The following is a 17,039-nucleotide window of genomic DNA, read 5'->3' on the forward strand; positions in this document are numbered from 1 at the left end:
TGTGTATTCACACACATGTACATACTCCACACTCATACATGTACATGAACACACACAGTGTGTGTGTACTCACACAGGTGCACACACACACACACACACACACACACACACCATGTGCTTGAGAAAATCTCTCCTCAGCTCAGATTTTAGCTCATGTGCATTACATTGGATGTAGCTCTCAATTTCACTGCAGTTGGAGTAAAACACCAATAGCCTTTAACAGATTTTCAAAACATGGAACAAAGGCCCGTGAGATGGTTCAGTGGGAGAGAGTGAATGCTGCCAATCCCGATGGCCCGAGTTTGATCCCTGGGATGCACACAGAAGAGAGAATTCCCATAAATTGTCCTCTGACCTCCACACCCATGCAATGGCCTGTATATTCATGCACATACACAAATACACACAAATAATACTTGTAAAAGACTGGACTACATTGAAGCACTTGAATAAAAAAATTGAGGGATTTCCCCTTCATCAAAAAATACTATTATTATTCTTTAATGTTTTCATACATGTATACAATGTATTTTATCTTATCCACCCCTACTAACTCTCTCCAACTCTCCCTGTCCCAGCAAACCCTCTTCCTTCCAACTTGACATCTGCTTTCTAAAGAGCTATTATTAATAGGCCCTGAGTCCAGTGCTGACCTTGTGTGAGTGAGCATGAAGCCATTCAATGTAACAGGGTCAACCTATTAGCAACCACAACCACAAAGAAAAATGACTCTGTTTCATCTCAGCAGCCATTAACTTCCAGTAGCTGAATGTGAGCCTTGAGAGCTGCTTTCCACTCAGTGCTGGACTTTTCAGAAGAACTGGTCCTGTGCTTGTCTGTACAGGTGGCCAAAGATGCTGTGTGTACATCAGCCTTGCCTTTCCCAGAAGACATTGGTTCATAGCTGCCTTCCCTACTTCAGTTGTCTTGTTTTTGTTTGTTTGTCTCTTGGTGCTCAGGAACACCGTCTCTTGGTGCTCAGCACTCTCATCTCTTGTAGGGATTGCTTCAGCGTCAGTTGCAACTTACCTGTCCTGCTATTGCTGAGTGTGGAGCTCTATAAACGTTCATTAAATCATATCAATTGATATTGGTATTAAATTTTATTATTTAGAAAGTATTTCTATAATCCACCTCTTTTTCTCTTCTCCTTCTAAGACAATAACTTACCCAGACTATGCAAGTTTTTGAGAGTCTTGAATGAGTTCATGTACATTCCCTCCTTTGTTGCACAATGGAGATAAATTCTGCTGACCTAGTCATTTCCTCTTCTGTGTCCACTCTGCTAATAAGCTTCATGAATATATTTTGCACACATAATAGTTGCATTTTCTTCTCTATTACTTTGTCTCTTTTTAATAGTTTTGATATTTCATCTGAATCTCTCCCATCTGTTTATGCAAATTAGTAAGGTCTTATTTAGGCCTCTGCCCAGTGGTTTCCTCTGCTGCTGATATAGTTCTGTTTCTCCTATGTCTCTTTCTCTTTGCTTTATTGAGGGTTAAGTCACATAGTTTTCTGGTAGTTTCTGGTCCAAAGGGGAGACTGAAGTAGGTCACAGCTTCCCCCCAGTCCTTCCCTTCCACCCTGTTTCATACCTCTGACCTCTTCACTATGTCCTGTGCTAAAGGTAAATTACTCCACAGAGCTCATATCTCATTTCTAAGTATCATTTTACTTCTCTGTAATGTTTACCTAGTTGCCTGGGACCTCAGTGTTCAGATCCACTCTAAAGAAATTAGAATTGTGATCCTGAGTACACCCACAGTTTCCTTTTCTGGCTTCCTTCATCCTTAGCAGAAGTAGAACATCTTTCACCTGTGTGTGTGTGGGGGTGTGCGTAGGTGTGTGTGTATGTCTGTGTCTGTGTTTCTGTGTGTATGTTTGTGGGTGTATGTCTGTGTATGTGTGTGATATGTGTGTGTCTGTGTATATGTGTGTATATTTGTGTGTGTGTGATGTGTGTGTCTGTGTATGTGTGTGTGAGTTCGTGTGTATGTGTGTGTGATGTGTGTGTTTGTGTATGTGTGTGAGCTTGTGTGTGTATGTGGGTGTGTGTGTGTGTGTGTGATGTGTGTGTGTGTGTGCATTGTTTGCATGTGTTTATTGTAAGTGAGCACAGCAAAAGCAGAGGCTGCCCTGGAGGGTAGAGAATAGCAGCTGGGTAAGGAAGGGAAGCCTTGTCAGTTCTGTCAGGGCAGGTAGCAGAGAGGTGGCAGGGCCACTAGAATAGTCCTGGAGACAGTGTGAGTACTTAGATCTGTTGTGGGCTGTTTGTGCTAATCAGGGTTTAGAAGACTTTTGCCAGAGGTAGACGAAAAACAAAAACCTGCCTTGTGAGGTTCCTGAAAAATGCTGAGTTTAGATTTCTATTTACCCAAAAGGGATCCTTTTGTTAACCGGATCAGAGTCCTTCTGGGTTTTTTTTCTGGGTCATCATCTTAGGATGCTGTCACCAGCACTGCCATTGGTGTGGGGGGGGGGGACTTGATTACTTAACATTCGTGTGTTTGTGCATGTGTGTGTACACACGCTAACACGTAGAGGCCAGAAGTCAACACTGAATATATTCCCGAATTGCTCCGTCTACCTTATTGCCCCAGAAGGATTTCTCATTGAATGTGTGACTGCCCAGTCCCAATGCACCCCAGGGATCCTCCATCTCCGTCTTTGCCTCTTCAGTGTTGGGATTACAGGAACACACCCTGGACCTTACATTGTGAGTAGATGCTAGGAATCAATCAGGTCCCACGCTTGCATAGCAAGCGCTTTTTACCAACTGAGTCGTCTCTCTAGCCCCCTTCCAGCTTCTTAATTCAAGTTGCTACACGTCCTCTCCTGAAGTTCTGTCTTGAGAGAAGCCACCCGTGCAGGGATCCTGTTTGTTCTTACTCGCTGCTGCGGAAGAGCTCTCAGAAACAGTATTCATTTCCATGGTCTCTCTGGAGAGATTCAGACCCAGATCTGAGGTCCCAGGAGCAGAAATCCTTGGGGAAGAACAGCCAGTGTATGTAGTCCAGTGTTATTGGGTGTAGTGCTGGAAGATGCCAGTGAAAGAAAGTGAACATAGCAGATCCGGTCAGCTCCAGGCCTTTTCTGAGGCCAGGGACCCTAAAGCTCCCATTTGGAGTTTATTTTTGGCCCACACTGTGAGCTTTCTCTAGGAAAATCAGATCAGCTCTTGAGCTGAATCTCCACCTAAAATCTCACAGGGTAGAGAAGAGAGGCCACAGGGAGATCCACATGGCCTGGGCTACACCTTTTACTCACACCCCTGTCGGTGTGACAGGTCATCCCGCGCTACTCTTTGCTCAGACATCCAACAGGGTCATCTTCTCTTGTGTTATTCCTAGGACCCATTCTGTACTAGATAGTTTCATCTAGACCTTTCATGAGGCCCAGTGGTCCTAGCGTCTACCCCTGCAAGCACTCCTGGGGAATGGTGTCTTAATACTCTTCTCCACTCAATGACCAGACTTACATACACCAACAAGAGTCCTATGCTATTGACAGTGTACTGTGGTTCCCCACTGTGACAGCCAAATGTAAGGAGTGCATGCCATTGTGCTTCTCTTTGTAGCCTCCAGCATGTGCAGCAAGAGAGGGTTTTAAATGGCACGTGCCCAGAAGAGCACTCCCCCGTTTGCAGCTACATCAGATCCCAGGAACAGAAGGAATTTTGTTCACAAGATGGGCAACATCCACTCAGTGGTTGTTCTAACTACTATTCCTTTGAATAATTAATTGATCAGCTGCTTAGTACTCGTCAAATTTGGCATTTTATGCAGGGGGGAATGTGTGTAAGCACTCCTCCTTGTTAACCTCACCCTCTGAGATACTGTCACTTTAAGTAAATGTGGGTTTTTTTCCCTCTAAATAAGACATTTTAATATTACGGGAAAGAAGGTGTGACTTGGCATATCCCATGACTGCCCGTGTGTGAGGTGTGTTCAGAGTCCTTGTATCAAAATGAACTTGATCTTTCTGTTCATGTGTTTGTTTTCATTGTACCTTTCCTTCTTGTCTCACTGCTGTGACCAAACACAAGTAGCAAGTTAAAGAAGGGACGCTGGTTTTTGCTCACAATCTGATATATGATCTACCATGAGGTAGACACTGCAAAGTTCACGGCAGTGGGATGTGTGTCTGGTACTCCTTACACCTCAGCAGATGGAGAAGCTGATAAGAAGCAAGGATGGCACTCAGCTGGCCTTTCCCCCCACCCACCCCATTGTTTTCAGTCTAGGATCCTAGTGCATAGGACTATCCTGCCTGCACAGAGTCTCTCCCTTCTCTTCTCTGCTAAAGCTCTCTGGATGCCTTCACAGGCACACCCAGAGGGAAGTCTCAAGCCACATGTCAGGCTGGCACTCCTTGGATTCATGGTTCCCTTTATGATTCTCTTCCAGGTGCTGGGGTCCCCCAGTTCCAGCCAATTGCCCTGAATGGCAGAATCCAGGTCCTGAGTAATGGCTCACTCTTGATCAAGCATGTTGTGGAAGAAGACAGTGGCTACTACCTCTGCAAGGTCAGCAACGATGTGGGCGCAGACGTCAGCAAGTCCATGTACCTCACGGTGAAAAGTAAGGAGGAAGAACGCTTTGTTTTACCTACCTAGGTCTTTTGGGGGCTGAGTTTTACAGTTGGTTCAATGCGTACTTGTCTCAGAGCAAAACAAAACATGTTTATCTGTCGCTGGTATCTCCAGTTTTCATCTTTAGGAATACTTTTGAAAATAAATGGAGAATGCCAGTGAATTGTCAGCAGCCACCTCTGGGGCTCCCCATGCTCTGGATGTAGGACATTTCTTCCCCTGAGCTGGTTCCCTAGGTCACTGGCCTCTGGCCCTGGTACCCTAACTGATCAACGGGCCTTAGCACCCATTGTTCAATGCACTAATCGTACTTGTGGAAAGGTCCAACGCATGACCTTACAGGTACCCATATGGAAGCCTGTTTTTGTTGTATTTCACTGAAAACTGGCTCAACCGTAGATTTTCCTTTATAAAGTAGCCTGGCAACCTGAGTCCCATCCCCAGAATCCACATGGTGGAAGGAGAGGATGGAAGGTCAATCCTGCAAGTTATCCTCTGACTTCCATGGTACATGTACTCCCCCTAGCCCTCATGCTCTCCCCCAAACCCCCCACGCTCTCCCCATATGCTCTTCCCCCACTCCCATGCTCTCCCCCACCCTCCTGCCCCCCCAAACCCCCATGCTCTCTCTCCCCCAACTCCCATGCTCTCCCCCTCCACATTTCCCCCCCACTCCCCATGCTTGCCCTCTACCCCGTCCCAGGTAAAATAAATAAATATAAAAAAAATGTAAAGATGGCAACTGGATTCCTCATGCTCACCTACAGTCTGAGTAGAGCACACAGGTGCAGGTTTAGGGTCCCTGCTGTTGACCCAGTGGGTGGGGGAGGGGCTCTTCACTGTGAAGTCTTCTCTACACTTTGGTCGTTGAGCACTCAAGTTACCAACACAGAGTGGACCATCTCTCCCTGAAGTAATACCCATTAACAAACGCTTGTGTAGCTACATACAGCTTGTGTACAGTTGTGACTGGTTTCCTATGGGTAAGCTTTGATTTTCCCCCAACAACGAGGCTTCGTGGAGACTTTCCCTGATTTAAGGAGATTCAATGATGTTATTGGTATTTAAGAAGCCATATTTGTTTAGGAGGACTTGAGTTTGTGTGTGGGGAAGGGAGGAAGAGTAACTCAAAGACTTGTTACATGGATCAGTACTTATCCTATGCACTAAGAATTTTAGTCCATTATTGTAAAAATACACGGCACACTTGATGAGGTAACTATTTATTGTGGAAAATACCTAAAGAGAAACTGGCAACCCAGGTGAATCAGCAGCCTTCCGATACCGGGCCAGAAGTCCTAAAGAGAGCATGCATCTCTCCTGCACCACCTTTTATTACCTCATTCATATGTGCCTCTAGCCACACCCAAGATGGGTGTGGTCAGTGGCACAGTCACCTAAAATCTCTTCCTATACATTATTCTATGAGAAAAATGGGAATTTCAAGCTATTTACTAACTTTTGAGCGGAGAAGCATACCACGATTCCAAAATGAGGTTGTTTTGAAATACAGTTTGTACCTATGTAATATGCATAATCTTTGAACTTCCTGATTCTGTGTTCTGGAGGAAACTGTGGAGGAAAAAAAAACCTAATGACAAACTGTGAAATCAGCAAATTTAAAATGATATATATATTTTTAATTGTGAGTCCTTGAAATACCAAGGTAACATAAAACCTAAGAGCCATGTTGATACCAGTTGATCTTTGCACAGTGAAAATAAGGCATTTGATAGTTTCTCTGTTAATTTGTAAAATCATTTTTCTATTCTACCAAACATCTGTCAAGACCTAACAGGACAAGGTCTTATGGAGTACATGACATCAGTTGATCGTAGGTTTCGCCCTTGTGGATGAAAATACCTGTGCTCTACAAGGAGGGGTAACATGGGAGATGATAGAAAGATTGGCTTGCATGAGGTATTGAGTAGCATGTGCCATGTTCACAGCAGATGGAAGAAGACAGAACTCCAGTTTCTTATAAGGTCTTCAAAAATGGGGAGAATGTAAAACATAGAAATTACAGATACCCCACCCCCACGGCCATCTCCTCCTTCCATACCGGGGTGGTAGGTGCTAGTAGCCAGGGTCAAAGGCCAATCAGAAGGATGGTGTCTGCCCCTCTTGGGTCCTCACTCTGGAGGCAGTAGGCATCTGTGTACAAGCCCTGAGCAGCAAAGACCTTAGGGGTCACAAGCAGAGCAGAACTTAGGGTCACAGGCCAAGGTATACCTCCCACTTTCTGTGGGATAGGTGATTTATATGCATCATTGGGGTACCCAATGTTCATGTGTGGAAATCTTCTACCCTTGAGAAAGAATCCAAGTTTCCAGAGACTTCCAAATGGAAGGAAAAGGGACATCAAGGAGATTGCATGGCTGCAAATAAAACCATACAGCACACCCCGTTTCTATTGCTCAGTTTATTTCCATTATTTTAATTAATGTGTATCCATAATATAAAGTGATGGGCTTAACTATGACAATTCATTCAAATGTAGCATGTGCTGTAACCGTATTCCATATCCATTACCCTCTCCTATCCTCCTGTCCACTATTTCCCATCCTCTTCTCAGTCTAAATAGTCCCCTTTATCCTCTTTAACTTTCAAGTGTGTGTGTGTGTGTGTGTGTGTGTGTGTTCCACACATAGAGAAAACATGTAATATTTGGGGATTTGTTTTGGTTCTATCTTAATTCACTTAATGTGATCTCCAGTTCTGTCTATCTCCATGTGCATTCTTGCTTATGCAAAAAACTCCACTGTGTCCCACTGTATGTATGTGTGTGTTGTGTGTCGTGTGTCTTTCATCCATCCAGCTCTTGATGGACACTTAAGTTGGTCCCATAACTGGTCTGCAGTGAACATTGCTGGAACAAGCATGGGTGAGTAGGTGTTTCCGTGGTATGCTGATTTAGATTCCTTTGGGCATATTCCCAGGAGACACATAGCTGGATCATTCAAGCATACTATTCATAGTTTTGGAAGAACATCCCCACTGATTTTCATAGTGGCTACACTAAACTACATCCCCACCAACCCAGTATGAAGACTCCTTTCCCACAACTCCTCGCCAGCACTTGTTGTCATTGGTTTTCTTGAAGCAAGCTGTTCTGTCTAGGGTAAGATAAAACTCAGTCTCAATGCAGTTTTCATTGGCATTTCCCTGGTAACTGGAGGAATAGTTCTTTATATATTCTAGTTAACTGGTCTTACTGTATAGGGGCTGTACTTATTTCTACATGAGAAAGCTTGCCGCTTCCTTGGGCAATGTGAAGGGATGGAGGTGGCTTCTCAAAGGGTAACTCAGGATTCCCAGAACAGCATCGGGACTGGAGCTAAGCTTAAAACACATTGGCAAAACATATACCTGTTAAAGAGGACTATTGGGGTTACAGCCGGAAACGGGGGGTAAGCGTTGACTAGCCTTCTGTCCAGTTTGCTTATTGCACACAGAGACCCAAGTCAGAAAAGATGGTATTTTAGCGACAAACATCCGCCACAGCCCTCTTTTGTTTGGGAGCAGGCACAAGGTGCCTGGCAGATAGCAGGCTGACTGTGGGAACTGTCAGGGAAAGCCTTCAATAGGATGGAAGACTGATCTGTGCAGAGCCTTCCAACTCAGCTGGCATTCCTGCTCCTGGGTCTACGCTGCCATCTCAGTTCTAATTTATCTTGTATCAAAAATCCTCTTAGGAAAGGAAATCAAACATTAGAGGAGCCTTGGTGGCAAAGACGGGAGCAGCAGTGCTCTGCCTCTGATCAAGCCTGGGCTCGGGGCCACAACTACCTCTAAGCCCCATGGGCAGAGAATGCAAAAATCAAGCCAGGCACCCTGACCAAGCCTCCTGTTTGGAGTCTCGGGAGCATGGTGGTTTTTCTAAGAAAATAATCCTCCAAACGAAAGCCACTCCCAGTGTTTCCCTCAGGTGCCAAAATTGCACCTGCCCCCTCCAGAGTTCTGCCACTGTCTGTATCTTTCGAGGAACACTGATGATCGCAGTAGCTCACACTGAGAAAGCAGCTCGTCTTTTGTCTGCCTCTCCGCTTCAATCCTTTCTGATCCCCTCATGCAGCATGAAAGAACATCACTTATCAAACAGGGGTAGGGGCATCCCTGGAGAGACAGTTACTCTTGGTATCTGATGAAGCCTGCAGCCCCAGAGCAAACCTCAGGCCACAGTAGAGCCTGACCGGCCACCCCCACTCCCTCGTGCTCAGCCCAGCTAGCTGATGATCACGTGATGACAGAGTGTGTGGTGTTCTCCCTCGCTTTCTGTCACTGTAGCAGAAAGCTGGTCACAAGCAACATTTGGGAGAGGAACGTGTTTATATGGCTTGCAGGTCCCAATCGTAGTGAGAAGTCAGGACAGGAACCATGGAGGAATGCTTCTTGCTCTCCATGGCTTGCTCATTTTGATTTCTTTATATAAGCCAGGGCCACCTTCCCAGGAATGGATCTGCCCACAGTGGGCTAGGACCTCTCAAATTAGTTATCAGTTAAGAAGATGTTCCGTAGACTTGCCTTGCAAGCCACCCAATAGAGACACTGCCTTAATTGAGGTTCCCTCTGCCCAGATGACCCTAGCCAGTATCAGGCTGACTCTAAGATACCAACTACCACATGTATATTCCTGGGTGTGCACATCTGTGATCATACCAGGTCTTTTGACTTCTACCAGATTAACCCTGGGGTCTTGACAACTCTCAATCCCACTCCTGAGGTCCCACGAAGTCTTTATGGGGAGAAAATAACCTATTACCCTCTTACATGTAGATTTTCATCTGTTCTTAGAAGGACTTCCTTGTTCTGCTACTGAAACCCCTGGACCTTTACCACAGAGTAAAAATGAGAGAGGAGCCCCGACTTAGATTAGTCCATGAAATAGGATTATTCTACATTTAGTGGGAACTGTTTCCCAGCTCTGTAAAATATACAAACCTCGCTGCACTATGTGATGTAAAAACATGAATGCAGATTGTACTTCCAACAGTGCTATTTTATAGCATCATTTTTTTTCAGGACAGTTACAATTGGCAGTTTCTAATATGGATCATAGCAATCCTCAACAGTTTGAGGTCCGAGGATCTGGTTCCACTCCCCGGTTCCACCTTTAAGAAACTTGGGTGAACTTGGGTAATATTATATCACCCTCAAAAAGCTTCATGGTCCTCATCCGTAGGATGGAGATTAATTCCCTGTATGTCCAGGAGTTTCGATGGTATGCTCTATCAGTAGGAGAGAGTTATGATTGGTCCTTCATGGGTAACCTCAACACTCACAGACTTCTTTTTTTTTTAAGTATTATTAGTGTGTGGGTGGAGTGTGTAATGTAATGTGAGATGGGGGATGGGGAGGGTCATACATGCTATGGCACATGTGCTGAGCATAAGACAACTTTGTGGACACGGTTCTCTGCATCCATTGTAAGTGGGTTCCAGTTACCCAGTTCAGGTCACAGGGTTTGCACATGGCTAGTGCCTTTTTACCCACCGAGCTCATCCTGGGAACTTCTTGATTTGTTTTCACTTCCACATCAGAATCGTAGCATTTAAAATATTTGCATTTTTTTGTGTTAAAGCCGTGCCGGGGTACGTCCTTTCCCACCTCTCTGCCCCATTTGCTTGTCATTCTTCTCTTTTACTGTTATCTAAAAATGGAGGGCCCCAAAAGCGAAGCTAGCCTCCCCTTTGCCCTAGTGGAGGTCTTGATTTCTCCTAAGAAAGAGGCACCGTGTCTTCTAACTGGGGTTTAGATCGTTCTGATTAATTTTTCTCAAATAAATTGAATTTTATGCCTTCACAAAGTGACACTGTGCCTCCCCCCTCTTATTTATGTAGCTGATAAGGATTCAAAAGCCGCCCCCTTTCAGTACTGTGTCTGGACACAGACGGTAACATGAATACCATCGAACAAGCCACATGCGTGCCCAGTCAACTACCTCCTAGCTGTCCTGAGTGGTTGTCTCCCCACTCAGCTCCATCATGGCATCCATGTCTCCAGTCCTGGGACTGGGTACTTCAGGGGTTCTTCCTGGTGGAGGAAGGAAGGAAGTGTGCTCTTGTTTGATGCTGGGGTTGAGGTTTGTTTGCCTTCATCAGGAAAACAGGAAGGTCTAAGTGGTGTTCCCTGGCCAGATCCTGGATCCTTCCATATCCTAGCTTCTTTTAATCTTTGTAATCATACCTTTCATTTAAACTGAATCTGTCTTGGAAATGATGCAGACAACAGTGCCCCGTTTTATTTATGACAGAAGTAGGCTGGCTGTGTACCCATGTCATCCCCAAAGGGCTCTGGGACAGTTTTACTCTGTAAATTCAGCTGAAAAGAGTTGTCTAACCATCTGCCTTGTGAGCCCTGTGGACCCCGTGAGCGCCATGAACCCCGTGGGCCCCATGGGCCCCGTGGGTCCTGTGGGCCCCGTGAGCATGCCAGTACACTCCTGGAAAGGTGAACTTGGAGAACTCCCTCCTGTAATTCCTTCAGAGTTGTTGAGCTGAGCACAAACTGGAGCTATGACTCTCTCCTCTCCCCTGGGGACACCCAGGTACAACCTCTTCGGGGACAATCTGGAATGCATGTGTTAGGGCACATTAGAAGTCAGCATGCCCAGAGCACATTTGCTGATGAGCTTTTGTGATGTAGGACAGGTCATGGTGGGGTGTCCCAGGCCATCAGGGCAAGAGCCAGCCATCTGGGCTTTGCAATTTAGACATGGCTGAGCAGGATGGCAGAGGTGGGCGGGGAGAGTGAACTCTGTACACACACACACACACACACACACACACACACACACACATTCTTCCTGTTGGCTAAATTCCCACACTGTTGAACCAGTGGATTTCCGAATGCGAAGTTGATGTCCACATTTTATGTCTTGTAACTCAGCTATTGATGTGGAGAGTAGCCCATATACCCACACGCCAACAAGAACCTCGTCATCACTAAGCTGGGTGAGCTAGTTTGTAGCTCATTTCATACCAGAGAACTGTATGTTATATTAAAAATAGATACACGTAGAGAGAACTAGAAGGTAAAATCTACTCAGGTGATCCCAATTTTTGTGTTTGCATCATTAGTCTTATTTTAGTTACCTTGTGAAATTCCCGATGCCTAGCTGTCTATAAGCCTAGTCAGGTCATAATTTTGGAAGCTGAAAGACTAATGTCCTGATTCAGCTGATGAATCCTAAACTGCACCACAGTATGGCAGATGTCATCATGAGGGAGACCTGACAGGAGATGGATGCCTTCTCAAGGTCCAAGGCTCTCTGAAAGATAGCCCACAGCTCTAACCACTGTGTAGGACAGACTGGATGGTGATGGTGGTGGGAATGACTGCACTTTAACCAGGACTGGGAAGCTATGTATATTTCCTGCCTTCTATTTAAACCTAAGCCTCCTGCCCAGGACCCTAAAAATGGACTATGGGGCAGGGGAGTTTTCATGGAAATATCTTTGCTCCTCTTCCCAATGTATTAGCCTCTTTGACTACATCACCTTCCTCTGTTTTCTAGATAAATGCACACGACTCTGTCTCAGTCTTCATTCTGGGTGTGCAGTATTTTAGTACATGGCTGGGTAGCATTTGTACCTGATCTTATATTCATTGATCCTGGAGACCATGTCTCGTGTTCATTCCCTTTGAAATCAGCTAGTCTGGAGGTAGAAGACTAGAGGGTTCCAGCCTGTGTGTAATGTAGGAGGTGAGAGACCCAGACCGAAGACCGCAGACACACCAAGAGGAGGCTTTGGAGTGTGGGTGTTGGAGTACCTTCACTTCTCTGCTTCCTGTAGATTCCTAAACACGGCTAATGGGTGATACCTCCCTCCATCCGTGCAGGCTGAGAGCCTCATCCTCCTGCCTTGTGTGTAGGCTTGATACAGAATGGGCCATCCTTAGGACTGAAACGTGGTCAGAAAATGTTTGCCATTCTGTTCACAGTCATGCCTTGGGGTATTAGGAAGGGGATGGGGATTTTGCTTACATCCTACTAACGATACCATGAGTATTGGGGATGTTCCCACTGTGATGACATTGGCCACGGTGTGGTGCTGTTCAGGGATCATCACTAGATCCAGGGTTTTTAGTCTTTGGATTTTCGGTTTCCAGAACTGTGAGCTGATTAGTGTCGCGCGAGAGTGGGTCATAACTGAAGAAAGTTGGTTGCTGGATGTGGGACTTGAAGGCTATACCACCTCTGGTTCTTTCATGTGTCAACTTGCTAGACTTGGTTCCTCAGTGTGTGGTCAGACACCATCCTAGATTACACTATGAAGGTCTATCACAGATATTATTCATTTAAATGGGTAGCTGATGAATAAAATACATGTTTTACCCTCCATAATACCAATGTCCCTCATCAGCTGAAGACCTCTGAATAAAGCGATCACTCAAAACTCTTCATATCAGTGAGCGTACAGGTATGCCCCACACATCAAACTTACTGAAACGTCTTGTCCTGGTTAGGAATAGATTCATTCTGTCTTCTCCTGTCACTGACCTCAAATGTGCTCTGGGTTATCTTCTAGCCTATCACAATGGTCAGTCCAATTTAAACTGTGATACTCTGCCCTCCCCTGACCTGGAGCATCCCGTCTTTTCATTCAGGACTGCTTGCTCATATTGTGTTGGGGTGACACAAGAAGACAGTGAGGAACAAAGGATCTTTTATTCGCCTTGGCTCTGGCTATTTCTGTAATATGCTCACTAACCATCAAAGCCCTCTGTCTGACAAATGGTCTACACCCTGACACCATTCTGTACTCCAGGCAGGGTCCTGCGATTCAGTTCAGCTCTCACACTAACAACCTGGAGTTAGCATCAGGTCACAGCAAGACTTCCCTCACTTCAGACACCAGCAGTAATTGGAGTTCTGAGATGGCCTCCCCTTCTGCCTGGCAAGTTCTGAGTTAAAAGGTCACACAACCTTTGTGTTTGATAATTTGTTAGAACAACTTGTGGAACTCAAAATTGTACTCAGTGACACTACTACAGAGGATCCGAATGAACAGCCGGATACATTGGGACATGTGACAACATCTGGAAGAGTCCTTAGCTAAAAGTTCAGCAGGAGTTTCTGTGCTTGTGGATTCGGGGTATGTCCCTATCCCAGAACACTGATGTTGTCACTTGTTAATGTGACACTGTTCCTGGGGAGGTAAGAATAAATGTCTCCTTACCACAGATAGACAGCCAACAATAGAACATAAACAAACGAATAACTATCCAAGTACAACTTGATGAAACAATGAACTTTGTTGGGGTTACTTGCAGAAATACGGATGGTTAGTTACAGGAACAGAAATCACTCAAAGACAGCTGCATCACCAAAGACCACCCCAGCATGAGTGACACTCATGAAGGCTGGGAACCTGGAGGACACTGCACAGCTTGCCAGTACCTCAGTAGCTTAGAGAGTAGTCTTCTAGGCAGCTCAGCCAGCTTGACTCATCAGACCTAGTTCTGGTCGGTTTCAGGGACTTCCTGGAGATACTGAATTGTTTATCTTATACACTTAACAGGCTTCCCCACAGTATGGAATGTTTTGTGAGCACTTATCTTGAATGTTAAGTGGCCTCCCTCCAACATGGAAGAAGGTTTGACCTGAGAGAGGATATCATTACACCAATAACAAGGAATCTCCCCACATCTTACTGCCCAGAGCTATGATTTGATTAAATCATCGGCCACCTGTGTAAACTTGAACTCCATCTGCTCCTATTTCCAGGTGTCAAGGCTGGGGCTAAATATTCATTCCTCTAATTATTGACTTGCTCTTTCTTGGATGGATAATCCGTCCTTGGAAAATGGTTGGTCCCATCATGAGTCACTTCAACAGCACAAACTCAGGCAGGGCCAAAAGGGGCCACTGGAGATAGCAGAATGCACTCATAACACATCAAGTTCCAAAGGTTTCAAAGGTATCCAGGGAACCAGTGTAAATGCCAGATACACTCTTCATTGGGTCACATGACCAAATATATATATGATCCATTTGATAAGAAATTTTCAGACTCCTTGCCACATAGTCCCCACGTTAAGGGACACAGAGATAGATGACTGTGCCTTCTCTATGGCACCCCTCACTGACAGAATCTCTAACCTGGTGACCTAAACAACCTCTTTTCCCTTATGTAATCAGCCTTTAAAAGGCACTTAGTTACAGTAATGCAAAAATTTACCTAAATACAAGAGACAGAGACAAAGAGCACTCCATCATCAGAACAGACTCACACGGCAGAAAACATGGGAATGACAGGAGCTGCTGCCCCAAATTACAAAAAAAATCATTCATGAATACTGTGCTCTTCAGTACTCTGTGTGTGTGTGTGTGTGTGTGTTTTCCCATAACTGCAAACATCTAAATGCTGTTTCACAGTCTATTCCAGTCAGGCCTCTTTGTATCTGTTGACTGTGTGTCATGTAGCATGATCCCACACATGATTTTTAGTGGTCTGTGTGCCCCACCGCATGCCTCGCCTAGGGAATATGTGGTCCTGCCTTCGGTAGCCATTGTGTATTGGTCCTTTACAAGGTCAGCTGCCTCTGCAGCAGCCGAGCCTCCTACGCCCTGCTTCCCTGATGATGGGAAAGAGGATAAACAGCTCGCTGCAGATGAAGGAGCCTAGAGGAACCTAGCAACCTGCAGGAGGCTCCCTGCCTCCCCACAATACAGCCTGAAGGAGAGTGAGGGTATGTGTGTGTGTGTGTGTGTGTGTGTGTGTGTGTGTGTGTGTGTGTGTGTGTGGTGATTTTAGGAATCCTAGAGCTGGCCTGGCAAGCAGGTAAGGGATCATAAGGGTGGGGCTTGGAAACCCAGGTAGCAAGCAGCTCACAACCCAGCCTCTTGCTCTTTTCCATTCGAGTCCTGTGTGTTCGGAAGCGGCCCTTGGGGGAAGCATTGCTTAATTACTTCCGGCAACCTCTGTGGGCAGAAGATGTCAGTAATCTTTCAAACGGTTCTCATTAGAGGTGAGGTTGGGGATGTCAGCCCCGGCCCAGAGCAGCTCAGCAGCCATCACTGAGCTGTCGCCTGGCACTTCAGGGGTGTCTTAATGTGTGTGTTGCCCTTTCTCTGATGAGCAGCAGAGATAAAGGGGACTACAGAAAAGCCATCAGGGGATTGAGAAACGCTGGGTCGATTCTTCAGTGGGCAATGTAAAATGGCCATGTATTGCATTGTGTGAGCAGCCATCAATCAGAAACGTCCATGTCCACCGTAAGTGTGCAATCTTAAAGCAATTACGGCAGGCCGCTGATGATATAGCACCTGACTTGAGACCTTTATTTCCCCCCTCTCCACATGGACCACACGCTGGCCTGTCTTCACAGGTCTTTCCATTTCACTTCTTAGAGGCAAAAACCCTCTCCCTCTCCCCATATCTGCATCCATGCCCTTGATGTCTATTTAAAACAGCCAAGCTCCTTCCCACTGCAGGGTATTTTTTTTCAGACATACTGTAAGCCTGCAGGAAGAAAAGGGAATGCTAAGATGCGCAGGGACCAAGCTTGCAACAGAGCCCATGAACCCTCAAATTTCCAGGTCAGGATGCAGTGCTACAGAGGAAGACTCAACCAAGCGCATAGACCATCTTCACACTTCTAAAGGTCATGAGGCCACGGTCATTGTGAGTGGAATTTACAAGGTAGACTAAGAGGGAACTTAAACCCCAGGGAGACATCAGCTTCTTTTATGTGACAGGATGGGACTTTTGGCCCATGGGAATGTTCTTGGCAGTTGTGATATTACCCCACTACCCCTTCCACACTTAAGGCTTCTGAGATGGAGCTGTACACCAGACCAGCCATTCCCCACTCTTCCTCTGGCTCCATGGAGCCACTGCTTCTGCCCACCTCAAGTCAGTGCCCCTACCCCAGGCTACGCAGAACGCCTACAATGGGCCTGACAGCAGATTCGCACACCTGTGTGATGCTGTACACAGCAGCCAGAACAGTGTGAGTGTGCTATCTCAGCTCGATAGTCTAGATGCTCCCAAGACAGGAGGGATGCAGAGATGGGAGGATCCCCAGAAGCTGGAGAGAAAGAGAGCCTAGTGAATACATACATACACACACTCCATACACACATACTCTATACACACACACTACACATACACCATACACACACACTCCATACACACACACACACTCCATACACACATACACCATACACACACTACACATACACCATACACACACACCCTCCATACACACACACTATATATACACCATACACACACACTCCATACACACACACACTCCATATACACCATACACATACACTCCATACACACACACTCTCCATACACACATACACCATACACACACACTACACATACACCATACACACACTCCATACACACATATAGCATACATACATACTACACATGCACCATACACACACACACTACATACACACACTACACATACACCATACACACAC

The 17,039-nt window shown here is 45.7% G+C and overlaps 1 protein-coding gene across 1 annotated transcript in view; it reads left to right on the forward strand.

The window, feature by feature from the left end:
* The window catches only part of Dscam (DS cell adhesion molecule), a 445,727-nt gene that overhangs the window by 263,241 nt on the left and 165,447 nt on the right, over positions 1-17,039 (forward strand). Inside the window, 1 exon segment of the mRNA XM_040750391.1 lies at positions 4,410-4,583. Coding sequence (XP_040606325.1) covers positions 4,410-4,583 — 174 coding nt within the window.

Source organism: Mesocricetus auratus, unplaced genomic scaffold, assembly GCF_017639785.1.
Source record: "Mesocricetus auratus isolate SY011 unplaced genomic scaffold, BCM_Maur_2.0 Super-Scaffold_100008, whole genome shotgun sequence".
NCBI classification, from domain to species: domain Eukaryota; kingdom Metazoa; phylum Chordata; class Mammalia; order Rodentia; family Cricetidae; genus Mesocricetus; species Mesocricetus auratus.